The following is a 13,805-nucleotide window of genomic DNA, read 5'->3' as shown; positions in this document are numbered from 1 at the left end:
TCAAATATTGTACTGTATAAAATAGTCTTACTGGAAGAAAAACTTCGAAAAAGGAATCCCTTTTTCGTACAAATGGCCGACAGTTCTCTCTAGCTCAGCCTTTTTTTGCCATTTTTTTCATCTCCAAATTAAATAAAAACTTACTGGTCATCCTTGGGAGTTTTTGATATCCAAAATTGAATCACCATTTGATAAGAATAAAGTTGGGATAAATAATAAAGGCTACCTTCGAAAACTGAATTTCGAAGGCAGGAAAGTCTACAGCGAAAACTGAAGCAAACAAAGCATTCCATTTCTCTACATACATATACATACCTCTTCCCAATCAAATCTCAACTTAATTAATTTTACAACTTTTCTTCATTTCCAAGTTTTATTTTTTAGAATGAGAGTAATAATTAAAGGTTTTATTTTTTGAAAAGCTCAATGTGTTCTTTTCAAAAGCCAAACTGACAAAGTCACAAATGGAACTTTTTGTTTTGATTTTGATTGCAACATTTTCGAATCTTTCGAATGCGTGACGCAATTTGATTGGCGCAAAATAGAACGCGCGCGAAAAAACAATGCAATGACTTCTTCTCTGAGATGACAAAAATCGCAACACCAATTTGGTGCGATGTCTATAATAGTCTAACAAAAGAAAATTGTCTGCCATATGCTCCATATACGGATTCGAAAAATACTAAAAAATTCCAAGCCAAAGCGTTTGGAAAAATATGGTGGGAATAAATATTTTCATCTAAAAAATTGGTATGAATATAAGTTTTTTTCAACCCTATGCTTTTGGAGTCGTCTCATTTTTTATATAAATATATTTCTGGAACTTCTCCCTGTCATAAGATTGACATAACTTCTCGGCATCCCAAAAATCGGATAATTTGAGTGTTTTGATTGGTCTATCAATTTCTTCATGGTCCCATAATGCTTTGCAAACTTTACACATGCAATGTTTTGGTTCAACTGAATACTCATAGCTCCATTGATGATACTCGTTATAAGCAGTATCGTTTTTATCAAGATAATTCAAGTATTCGCCAAGTTTTTTCAATGTATCGAACTTCTCAATATTGATGTAGGACTTTGGTAAAAATACGTTTTCATTGTCACTATAATTTCCACCGTTAAGCACAATGGGTACAATATGTCTAATTAAACCGTTTAGATAATATTTCTCAGTCACGTAGTCAGTGCAGTAAAAATTCTCAATCGCCAGATAAAATTTGTATCGTTTCATTAGAGCCTCACATTCAGGGCTGTCTCTGTGACACTGCACTAGCTCCGGATTTATGATATCTTTGCAACCACCATAAAGGTCGACAGGTATGTATTGGCGTAATGTCCGGATCATTTGCATACGGTATTCGTCACAATGTGAAATAACTACTAGAACTTTTTTGTCTTTGCCTTCTGCAAAGTTTTTCAAGTATGGCAATTGTCGGTGCTTAAGAGAAGGTGTTTTTTTTTGTCCGCCCTTATGCCCAGGCGTTAATGTACGCCCAAACGTAAAAGGCGTCACACTGTGGTGACCCATAGTTTGTGCATCTCTCTGTTTTAAGTACTGACTAGGGGGGAGTTTTTGGATTCCAAAATAAGGTATGTAGATATCAGATGAAGGTCTATAGGTAGCTGACCAGTTGAAGAATTGGTCATATTGTGTTATATTATAATAAGTGAAATTTGGATTCTCATGCATCATCCAGATCCAAATTTGAGATTCTGATTTCGATCTTAGTCTTTTCAAAATTTCGATATCAAGCTCGTGTATTATACGTCCATCAAAGAAAATAGCATCTGATTGGTTGATAAGTGTCCGGTCGTACGTGATTTGGCATTCATTTATCGGACACTTAGAGCCATCCATTTCAGTCATGTTATAATCGGAAGGAATAGATCTCATAACTTCTTTACGGTCGTTGTAAAGTCCTAACGATATGAATATAAGTTTCTTCGTTTTCCGTTTTGAAATATTTTTGGCATGCTTCTTATTCTCAAATTTCGCTGATGAAGCAGTTTTTGGTTTATTTTCCGCCTCTATGGGTGACGTACTTTTTAGGGTCTGTTGGTCTTGAACGATATGTAAATCTTCCTTCACTAAACCAGATGTTTTTGTACTCGCCTTCTTTGAATTCTTAAGAACATCGGTTAGCTTTCTTTGTATATGTTTCTCTGTTCTTTGTACTTGGATTTTGTGAGTTGTAGTGAGAACAGTACTTAAATGGTCCAGCAGCCCATTACTCCCCTTGTTAACTAGCTCTGGAGAATCTTCCCCAATACGGTTAAGTAGTTTCTCTAAAGTCTTCGAATTGTGGTGAACTGTCTGTAAGCTACTTTCCCAATTTCTTTTCTGTTCTAAACCATTTGTGCTTGATCTCATTTGACTGAGATATTTGCCAGTGTTCAGACCATCATAGAAAAGTCTCTTCGTATTCGACGTTGCACTGTCATCCTGTGCTCTACTCTTCTTAGAGAGTATGTCTTCGATCATTTTATATTGTGTCAATGTTAAGATAATTATAAAACAACTAAATGTCACCAAGATACTCCGTAGCTCACCCATAACTGCCACCACTGGCCTAACGATTGCCCAATGAAAATTTGATTTCCGATCAGTTTTTGTTGTTTTCGCTAAATTATGATCCGTGAATACTATTTCGCCTTATGTTATAATACTGCTTAGCTTTATATTGTAATTCTGAAAGAACAGAAAAATGAAGCGACTACTTAAATACACCCCTGTGTCACAGACCCGCTGGGACCCCAGCCCCACTGAAAAATTAAGCAAAAATTTTGTCCTGTCGGGAAAATACCCTTGAATTTTAGCCCCACTGGGAAATCGACTTTGATTTCATCCCCACTCGAAATTGCATGTTTAAAAATTGCACTCCAAAACCATCCTCACTGGGTTTTTTAACCTTTGTACAATAGAATTTCTATCCCCATTAGGATTTCAATTGGAATTTTTATCCCCACTGAAGGAAAAAGTTCCACCGTGGCTGTGAGACAGGGGTGTGCTTATGTAGAAATTTTCGTCATCTTTACATGTTTACGTGGCCTCATCAGCATATAGCTCAACAAAAAATAATAACTTTTTTGTAATAGAAGCTATAAATTTGACAAAAAACGTAAATCTGAAAATGTTCTTCACTGTATACAATAACAAACCAACCAAGGAGAAGAAGTCCCCATTTGTGAAAAGTAAACTATTTCTGAGAAGAACACAATTATATAATTGGGTTTTAAAAGGTGTCAAAATTTCTTTCGTGTACACGTTTTTTTATAAGAGCATCTAAAATTTTTGAAGCCTTCGGATGTTCTTAACTTTTTCAGTTTCAAGCCTAAAAATGTTCTTAACATGTTCTTATTTTGACTATTTTGTGGATATTTTTATATATTTATATATTTACTATATATTTTCCTAAGAAATATGGTGTTTTTGAGTCCAAAGCCTTAAAATGTTCTTAACTTGTTCTTAACATTTTGGCCATAGAAGCCTTATGTTCTTATACAGTTTGTTCTTATAAAGAACACGTGTACTACACTAGACACATTTCAAAAATTCTTCTCATTCGAGACTTTGTCTTTGTCATGGCTACAAGAATTTTCATTGAAGGCGGGTCTCAAAATTCTCTTCTATTTATAGCGCAAAATTGCGATTTAGGTTTAATTCATATATTCATGACGTAATGTTTTCTACGGAAAGACCCCGGTTTTTTAATTTTATACAACTTTTGTCTAGTTTAAAGCTGCCACTACTGGCTAAAACCAGGGTCTTTCCGTAGAAAACATTACGTCATAATATTCATGAATACTCTATTTCTATTAAATTGCTTTAAATTCAGCACTTTTTTGAAATCTATTTTGATGTGACACAAAGAAATAGTACAAACACTGGAAGGCTACTACACGTTTTTTTATATAAGAACAAACCATATAAGAACATAGGGCTTCGCTGGCCAAAATATTAAGATCATTTTAAGGCTTTGTGGACTCAAAAAACCCTATTTCTTGGGAAAATGGTCAAAAATATTCACAAAATGAAGAACATGGTAAGAACATTTTTAAGCTTAAAACTTAAAAAGCTAGGAACATCCGAAGCCTTCAAAATTTTTGGATGTTCTTATGAAAAAAAAACGTGTACCTTACAGAAAATACAGAAAAAGACGTTTATTGAATGTTGTTTCATCAATGTTTTGATGCTATTTCGAAATTTTTGTTTAGGTTTTTGTGAATGTGTGCAAGTTCAAGTTGAACTCTACTGTTCCTTAACTTGTTTTCTTATTCTCAGCCTCAAGTTCCTTATAAGCGTGTTCCTTATAAAAAAAATATGTATCAGATACATGCCTGTCTATTGTCACTAACATACTTAATTGGTTTACTTTGATCAAACCTTTCAATTGGCTGTTCCGTTTAATATCTATGCAGGCCAGAAGGAAGAGGAGGTAGTAAACTTTTTTAAAGCGAAAAGATTCTTAAAAAGCCGTGTGGATAACCCCTGGAAAATAGAATATCTTGCTGCCAAAAATCTCTTGGAAAAATACATCTTAATATCTTGAAGTGGTGTGTACGAACTAAAATCACTCTTTTACCCTCTGAAAGTTTTAGAATAACTTGAAAAAATGAAAAACTTTCCTTAAAGCCCCTGGAAATTTTCCTAGGATTACGCGATTACTCCCTTGGAAAAGTTCGTTAACCCTGGAAAAATGGACACGTGGTTCTATTTTTAAGTAACTAACGTGGAGGGGTCAAATGCCGGCTTTTTTGCGGATGTTTCCGTCCGTTTCAAGAATATCCCTGAGAAATCGGGTGTTTTAAAGTCTGCAAAGCTTTTGAATGTTCTACTTAGCTTGTTCTTAATATTTTGGCCATTGAAGCATTATGGCCATTATGCTCTTATAAAAAAAACAGAAGCAGCTTCTGTTATTAAATCTCAAAATGTATTGATTTATTTAATTATTTGATAAAAAAATATGTAATTGTTAGAAATTAGTCAAGTTTCCAATATGAACTTGTGGGTGTGTTTTTTTGAAAACTTAATAAAAAAATTATCAGTCATTTTTCAAATCATCTGACAGTGATATGTTATCTGGCACCCAGATGGTGAAATCTTCATCCGACACGCTAAAGCTCTGAAGGTCGGGAAGATTTTCAACATCTGGAAGGTTTAAATTACGGAATTTTGTGAGAACACGTCAAGAACTTTGCAGCGGAAGGTCTGGTAATCCAGCCCTCGTTTTCGGGGATTGGTGGGTCCTAGCAAAATATTTTTAGCTTTAGGCTGTTGAACCCGACTGGGGATGCGGCACATCAAAGGCCGGCTATCGTTCCTCTCCGATGGGAAATTGGCCCGCTCCCTTTAGAGCTTTAGCGTGGGCGGCCGCCAGTCCGCCATCGGAATATCAGATAACTCTTATGGTGGTTTTTGAGAAAATTGCTGGCATACTCGTCTATTAGATAGAGTGAGTAATTAGTGAGTAATTAGATAGAGAGTTTGTATTTTGTTCAAGAGATTTATCAAAAGAACAATCACAATTGACCATTGACGAATCACAATTGATATCAACGGTATTAATATTTTGAACTTTTCTTCGTACACCCTACATTCAATATTCAATCTTCAATCAAATACACTTTCTCAATGCCAAAAATAGAGAAAAATATTTTTTTCATTCATCTTTTATAAATGGCCGCTGCAATTGAACACATAGAGATTATATTCAGGGCTAGCTTTTCTTATTTTTGATAGTTTCATGTGTTCTTAGTATTAAATGAAGCTGTAGCTTTTTAATTAGAATTAGAGGTAGCTTATATGCAGTGTTAAGAGATAAACAGGCAAGCTGTTTTGCGTTCAAGTTTTCTTATCTGAATGTGAATTTTATTGTGCCACAGAAAGTTTTGGTCAAGTTCTTTTATATGAATGTTATTGTGTCACAGGAAAGTTTTTGTCAGGTTCTTTTATCTGAATGTTAATTGTTACAGTGCCACAGAATATTTTGGTCAAGTTCTTTTATCTAAATGTTACATTGCCACGGAAAGATTTGTTCAAGTTCTTTTATATAAATGTTACAGTGCCACAGAATATTTTGGTCAAGTTCTTTTATCTAAATGTTACATTGCCACGGAAAGATTTGTTCAAGTTCTTTTATATAAATGTTACAGTGCCACAGAATATTTTGGTCAAGTTCTTTTATCTAAATGTTACAGTGCCACAGAATATTTTGGTCAAGTTCTTTTATCTAAATGTTACAGTGCCACAGAATATTTTGGTCAAGTTCTTTTATCTAAATGTTACATTGCCACGGAAAGATTTGTTCAAGTTCTTTTATATAAATGTTACAGTGCCACAGAATATTTTGTTCAAGTTCTTTTATCTAAATGTTACAGTGCCATAGAATGTTTTGGTCAAGTTCTTTTATTTGAATGTTACAGTGCCACAGAATGTTTTGGTCAAGTTCTTTTATCTGAATGTTACAGTGCCATAGAATATTTTGTCAAGTTCTTTTATCTGAATGTTACAGTGCCATAGAATGTTTTGGTCAAGTTCTTTTATCTGAATGTTATAGTGCCACAGGATGTTTTGGTCAAGTTCTTTTATATAAATGTTACATTGCCACAGAATATTTTGTTCGAGTTCTTTTATTTGAATGTTACAGTGCCATAGAATGTTTTGGTCAAGTTCTTTTATTTGAATGTTACAGTGCCATAGAATATTTTGGTCAAGTTCTTTTATTTGAATGTTACATTGCCACAGAATATTTTTGTCAAGTTCTTTTATATGAATGTTACAGTGCCATAGAATGTTTTGGTCAAGTTCTTTTATCTAAATATTACATTGCCACAGAATATTTTTGTCAAGTTCTTTTATTTGAATGTTACAGTGCCATAGAATGTTTTGGTCAAGTTCTTTTATTTGAATGTTACAGTGCCATAGAATATTTTGGTCAAGTTCTTTTATTTGAATGTTACATTGCCACAGAATATTTTTGTCAAGTTCTTTTATATGAATGTTATAGTGCCATAGAATGTTTTGGTCAAGTTCTTTTAGTTGAATGTTATTATGGCACGGAATATTTTTGTCAAGTTCTTTTATCTAAATGTTATTGTGCCACAGGATGTTTCGGTCAAGTTCTTTTATCTAAATGTTATAGTGCCATAGAACGTTTTGGTCAAGTTCTTTTATCTGAATGTTATTGTGCCACAGAAAGATTTGGTCAAGTTCTTATATCTAAATGTTATTGTGCCACAGGATGTTTCGGTCAAGTTTTTTTATCTGAATGTTATAGTGCCATAGAAAGATTTGTTCAAGTTCTTTTATCTGAATGTTAATTGTTACAGTGCCACAGAATATTTTGGTCAAGTTCTTTTATCTAAATGTTACATTGCTACAGAATATTTTGGTCAAGTTCTTTTATCTAAATGTTACATTGCCACAGAATATTTTGGTCAAGTTCTTTTATATGAATGTTACAGTGCCACAGAATATTTTGGTCAAGTTCTTTTATCTAAATGTTATAGTGCCACAGAATATTTTGGTCAAGTTCTTTTATCTAAATGTTACATTGCCACAGAATATTTTGGTCAAGTTCTTTTATCTAAATGTTATAGTGCCACAGAATATTTTGGTCAAGTTCTTTTATCTAAATGTTACATTGCCACAGAATATTTTGGTCAAGTTCTTTTATATGAATGTTACAGTGCCACAGAATATTTTGGTCAAGTTCTTTTATCTAAATGTTACATTGCCACAGAATATTTTGGTCAAGTTCTTTTATATGAATGTTATAGTGCCACAGAATATTTTGGTCAAGTTCTTTTATCTAATTGTTACAGTGCCACAGAATATTTTGGTCAAGTTCTTTTATCTAAATGTTATAGTGCCACAGAATATTTTGGTCAAGTTCTTTTATCTAAATGTTACATTGCCACAGAATATTTTGGTCAAGTTCTTTTATATGAATGTTACAGTGCCACAGAATATTTTGGTCAAGTTCTTTTATCTAAATGTTACATTGCCACAGAATATTTTGGTCAAGTTCTTTTATATGAATGTTATAGTGCCATAGAATGTTTTGGTCAAGTTCTTTTATTTGAATGTTATTGTGCCACGGAATATTTTTGTCGAGTTCTTATATCTAAATGTTATTGTGCCACAGGATGTTTCGGTCAAGTTTTTTTATCTGAATGTTATAGTGCCATAGAAAGTTTTGTTCAAGTTCTTTTATCTGAATGTTAATTGTTACATTACCACAGAATATTTTGGTCAAGTTTTTTATCTGAATGTTATAGTGCCATAGAATGTTTTTGTCAAGTTATGTTTCGTTCAAGTTCTTTTATCTGAATGTTATAGTGTCACAGGATGTTTTGGTCAAGTTCTTTTATTTGAATGTTATTGTGACACAGGATGTTTCGTTCAAGTTTTTTTATCTGAATGTTATAGTGCCTCAGAATGTTTTGGTCAAGTTTTTTTTATCTGAATGTTTATAGTGCCACGGAAACTTTTGATCAAGTTCTAGATGCTACTATGCTTTTAGTTTTCGGATGCATTACTTTTGTATTGTTATCGGAGCTGAAAAACCCTAATATTTTCATTCCCTTTAAGATTTACAGATATTAAATAAATTAGATAGTTATATTGGCAATCTTGAAAATCACTTTATGATAGTATGGATTATCTTGAACCAATATTGTACGAAACCATGTATCAAACACCATTAATTTCCTTGGCAATATTGGTATGTAATATTCAAACATTGTATCGTGTTTGTTTCAATTCACCGAAAAAGGATATGCGCCATTGTATACTTGCTGTCCTGGATTTCTTATCAATCATTGTTTATCTGCATGCGGCACAACAATATTTCTACTACGGCAAGAGGATCTTCGTTGAAATTCATTGTGCGTTGGCAATTCATTGGTTTTCATCAATTCTATTGGTCACAATAGCTCTGGATCACCTTACTGGCAATGCTGGTACAATCATCCGTTTCGCTGTCATTACCATCTTATCATTATTGATCGTTTTACTGGACAACAAAACAATAACTAAAGCGCTAAAACTGTCTTTGACTTCGAGTCAGTTTTACAGTGATATTCTCATCACATTTGCCCTATCTCTCCCTTATTTAGACTTGTTTGTTCTAACCGGGCTAATGACATTACGTTTATTCTGTATGAAGACGAGAGCCATTGAAAAAGATGCCTTGGGCAACTTGAATGTGGAGGTTAAGCTAGAAAAGCAATCAATGAAATGTCTTGAAGCAAATTATATGCTTGATAAAGGATCGCTTGAAAACAGCATACCAAAAGCATGGAATCTCCATAAATCTATAGATGTTGGTAAAAACTTGGGTATGGTATTACGTCTATTGGGGGTCTTTTTATTTTTCGTTCTTCCATACCACTTGTGCTATTCGGTTGCTTATTGGGTGCCATCTTTTACTACAAATGATGGATTGTTTCTTGTGCCAATGTTTATCAGCTGTTTACGAACAATCTTTAATTCACGGTTCTATGGCCAGATAACGAAAGAACAAGTTTATGATCTTTAAATTTGTAATTATCTTATTATTAGTCGAAACATATTTACTCTCGGATAAGAAGATAACCCCCTGCTAATTAATTCTTCGAAAATTTCTCACCCAGGATTATTATTCCAACCACCCCCTGCTTATTAATGTTTGGGGAAATGTTTTTGAAAGTTCCCTCTTTTGCCCTAACTCTGCTGTATTGGCTCCCTTTTAAAAATATTCCACCCAGAACATTTTTATTCATTCCAACCCCACCGCTTATTAATTTTTAAGAATTTTTCCACCCATTCCACTTATTCCGACCCCCCGTTTATTAGGTACCCGAGAGTAATCAATTCTATTTCATTAAATTTAAATTTCTCAATGAATTGTTTTCGCCTTACTTATAATAGTCATCCGTTTTGAGCACCCTAGTTGCGCGGACCTGCCTGAATGATAGAAAGGTGCCCAGTAGTAATTCAAATTAATTCGCTAGAGGACAGAATCAAGTAAAGCAGGACCATGGAACCCAATCCAATTCCTACGAGTTAGACCAAAAATGACAATTTCTAACTCAAACTGGGCATTACAGGAGGGCTTCGTCCTCCTATATAGCCCATGTCTAGTATACTCGCCATTGGTACTTAAAGGGTTGAATTGACGTTGAAACAACGTTGTGTGCCAGCTGGGACACTCTGCTCTTAAATAAGATGAATCTGATGACATTCAAAACTGTGCTGCCTTTTGCCGAAAAAGGGAACGCGCCTGGGCTCTGATGTTTATGTTGATGGCTGGCGTTTGATTGTGGTGCGATTGTTGTACTTCACCACGCTTGATAAATAGCTCATTTAATATATATCCCAGATCTGAATGAAAATCATCAAGCCTGTGTTGGGGGTCAAAATGTCTAAAAAGTCACTCCTCTTATGAGATCAATTTTGCAAAAAAAAATCACGGAACAATCTAAATTTAATTTTGCAAATTAGAGTTTTGAAATACTTAGTGTGTTTCAGCTTTAGTCCATAACGAACGACATCCTGATGGGGTATTTTCTCTTGGGCATATCGCAGTGGGTGGTTCTTGATGGTTAAGCTTCAAAATGGACGGAAATCTTGGCTGGTTTTCCTCAAGGACTCCTCCTCTTTCTGATATATATTAACGACCTCCCTGAATGAATTATTTCCATGATTATTTAAATGCTTGTCTTGTGATAACTGGATGGTTCAGAGGAACATCCAGAGAAAAAAAAATTATCTTGAGCTAGGTATTGAAAGCCTGGTGGAAGACTCTCTCTATGGGGAGGAAGATATATTCTTTTTCGAGAGACATAAGTAAAATTTGGATTTAATGAAACTTGAAATAACTGAAAGCAAATTTGAGATTGTGGAACTTATAGAGTGGAGCATAAAAGCCTGGAGCTGTGGAAATGGAAATGTGATAAACGGGAAGACCAAATTGTCGGAGGGTTTGGAAAAAGTCCCTCTAAAAAGCCACAACAATGAGGTAATTATAGACTCAAACCAGGTCAAAGCTGAAAGTTAGTTAGCTAAATTTGCAGATTTACTAAAAAGTTTTTAAATAAAAAGAATTTGTATATTTAATGAATTTTAAACATATTTTAAACATATTTTCTTAAATAATCTGACCGGAAAATACCGTGTGTCTGAAAGAAAATATGCAGTCAAAACATATGTGATTACTCGAAAAGGTTCACGTGATTTTTTTCCAATGTTACTTACTTTACAACTTACAGCTGATAAATTTATTAGTGTCAATAATTCGAACCAATCAGAAATAAATGTCATGTACAAGCACATAAAAATTTCGAGAAAAACGTGATTTGTCATCAGACTTTAACCTGTGTATTCGGAGACACTATATTGACGGTTCGCTAGTACAATATGCAAATCTAAAATACAATCTGTAAATCGGGTTTATTGATTTTCTTCGAAAGGTGCACGCAATCAAAGAACATTATTACTTATCTGAGTCAATATATTCCGAAAACGTTTCCGAAAACCCGGTTGTTTTGACAAATAAATGAACGGATTAACACAGCTGTTAGCTGCTCCTGCAAAAACTCCAAACATGTATAAATGTTGTAGGTGTACCGAACTTATACGTCCACTTGCTTTGTTGACCATATCCAGTATCATCCAAAGATTGAACGGTGTAAGACAAATCAAATAGCATCCTAAAAGCACTGATACTGACTTAGCAAGCTTCATATGTCGTTTACTTGATTTTTTGCTAGCCGAAACTGCCGAGACTGTTGGACTCAATTTACTTTTAGTTGGTTGGTCAATTATATCAGCTTCGGTTAAATTTGAAGAACTCGGTGCCATTTCTAATCTACCATCTTGAGTTTCCACAATATTGGTTGTCTTTGACGCATGCGCGATTACCTTTTTCCTACTTTCATAAATAAGTCGAATCAATAGACAATACAATATTATAAGGAGAATGATTGGTCCGAAGAATATCAAAATCATATTGATAAGATACGGTGTTTCGCCGGCATATTTGAGTAATGGTGTCAACCCAGGGTACAACCAACACGCTATAAGCATGATAACTATCTTCCGTTCTGTCATGATAAAGTGGTATGATGCATATCTGGTCATTAAAATGTACCTATCCAGAGCAATTACCACTAGGGTTAAGACTGATGAACCAGACATGAGCAACGCAAAATAAGCTCTTGCAAAGTCTATTGAGCAACTAAGTCGAGCATTTGGTGATAACGTTTGGTAAGCGTTTATAGGGAATACAACCAGACCAGTCAATGCATCTGAAATGGCCAAAGATGAGAGAATTTTATTGGATTTGTTTCGTTGGTCAGGCATCCAGAGGATATAGAAAGCAATTATATTTCCCACAGCTGCAACAATACCACATAGGATAAACAGTATACCATATACCAGGAATGTTTCTTCGGATAGTAATGAGAAGCGAGGGTTACACATGGTGAATGATTATGTCTTCAGTGTTTTCAAACCTTTTTTGAGTATACCTAAAACTTAATAAAAATATTAGTTTTGATTCGAAAAAAATTAATCTTGTGACAGATCATCCAATCTGCGCATACCACGCTCTGCTCTAAAGGGATATGTCGAATTTGATTAATAATCATCTCATTCACACTACCTTGGTAAAAAAACATCAAATTGCAATCCTTAAAGTCATTATGCGATAAATTCCTTTTAAGAACAGGAAGCATACTCGGTAGACCATATAACCTTTCAACTTTTTAGCGCTGTTATTAGTTAGTAAGTTTAAACATTAATAGTGCTAGATTCGTGAAATGCACAATACACCGTTTAGGAGTGTCGACTGCGCACGCGTCAATCCAATTTTCCATTGTTTTGATTTTAGCGATCACGGAAAATTCACTCTCCTCCGTAAAAAAACGGTAGGTAAACATCTGGTTCTCATAAGGAAACATAGCAGAAAAACGGTAGGTAAAGAACTCCTTTTAATCATAACTTCTTTTCCTCTTGATGAATTTTTGTGAAATTTTCAGGAGAGACTTATAAAATTATCATTGATATCATGTTCAAATATCTAAATCATTCTCTTTAAAGGAGAGACAAAAATTCACAATGTTTACATTCCTCTAACCTTTCACAGTACTAAAGTGCGCATTTTTACCTACCATTTTTACCGGGCCTCTGCAATGGAGTACCGTGAAATGGCGAGACTCCTAAACGGTGTATTCATTCTTTCTACCAAAAGAACACTTAAGGTTTGGGGACATGAGAAGTTGTTTTTGCGTTGGTGCAATGCAACATGCTTTATCCCACCAACACAAGAAAAAACGTTTGTGTACCATGGTTTCTTTCTTTGTTACATGGGTCAAAAAGTGAGGGAAATACCCAAAAGACACGTTGATTTTGTCCCAGGGACGAAAGTGAGATTTCGCTTTTATTGGTAGAAAGACTTTTTTTAGAGTATTTAGAGATTTGGACATCGAGTTCAGCAGTACGTTCATTTTCAGTTTTAGTAAGATTCAGCACATCAAACCAATTTGACCCAATACAAAAAAAGCGCTACAAGTTAAATCAAACCGAAAAGAATCAAATTTCAATGTTTTCATTTTTATCTGCTATGAACCAAAGGAAAGTAAGAAGACTAGTATATTAAACTGTGATTTTTAATTGCAAATCTCACCAGAGCTGAGTGGAAAAATAAAACAAATAAATTTTCCACCTGCGAACTTCAAAGTTTAAAAAATTTTGTAATCTTCATAAATTGTTTTGTTATGAGATGGAACAAAAGTATGAGTATACAACTAACCAAAAA

The 13,805-nt window shown here is 34.1% G+C and overlaps 2 protein-coding genes across 2 annotated transcripts; both read right to left on the bottom strand.

The window, feature by feature from the left end:
- Positions 1–625: 625 nt before the first annotated feature.
- On the bottom strand, positions 626–2,925 carry LOC136816258 (alpha-(1,3)-fucosyltransferase fut-5-like). The gene has a single exon (XM_067072586.1). The coding sequence runs from the start codon at positions 2,555–2,557 to the stop codon at positions 776–778; it is 1,782 nt and encodes a 593-aa protein (XP_066928687.1). The 5' UTR covers positions 2,558–2,925; the 3' UTR covers positions 626–775.
- An 8,227-nt stretch (positions 2,926–11,152) lies between these two features.
- Positions 11,153–12,520, bottom strand: LOC136816257 (octopamine receptor beta-1R-like). The gene has a single exon (XM_067072585.1). The coding sequence runs from the start codon at positions 12,467–12,469 to the stop codon at positions 11,468–11,470; it is 1,002 nt and encodes a 333-aa protein (XP_066928686.1). The 5' UTR covers positions 12,470–12,520; the 3' UTR covers positions 11,153–11,467.
- Positions 12,521–13,805: the final 1,285 nt, after the last annotated feature.

Source organism: Clytia hemisphaerica, unplaced genomic scaffold, assembly GCF_902728285.1.
Source record: "Clytia hemisphaerica strain Z4C2 unplaced genomic scaffold, Clytia hemisphaerica genome assembly, whole genome shotgun sequence".
In the NCBI taxonomy this organism is placed as follows: Eukaryota; Metazoa; Cnidaria; class Hydrozoa; order Leptothecata; family Clytiidae; genus Clytia; species Clytia hemisphaerica.
The sequence above is the reverse complement of the archived record's forward strand: the minus strand, read 5'-3'. Positions and strand labels throughout refer to the sequence as shown.

Bases quoted from the DNA above. Each gene is read 5' to 3' on its own strand.
- LOC136816258 (XM_067072586.1), bottom strand. From the start codon at position 2,557: ATGGGTGAGCTACGGAGTATCTTGGTGACATTTAGTTGTTTTATAATT.
- LOC136816257 (XM_067072585.1), bottom strand. From the start codon at position 12,469: ATGTGTAACCCTCGCTTCTCATTACTATCCGAAGAAACATTCCTGGTA.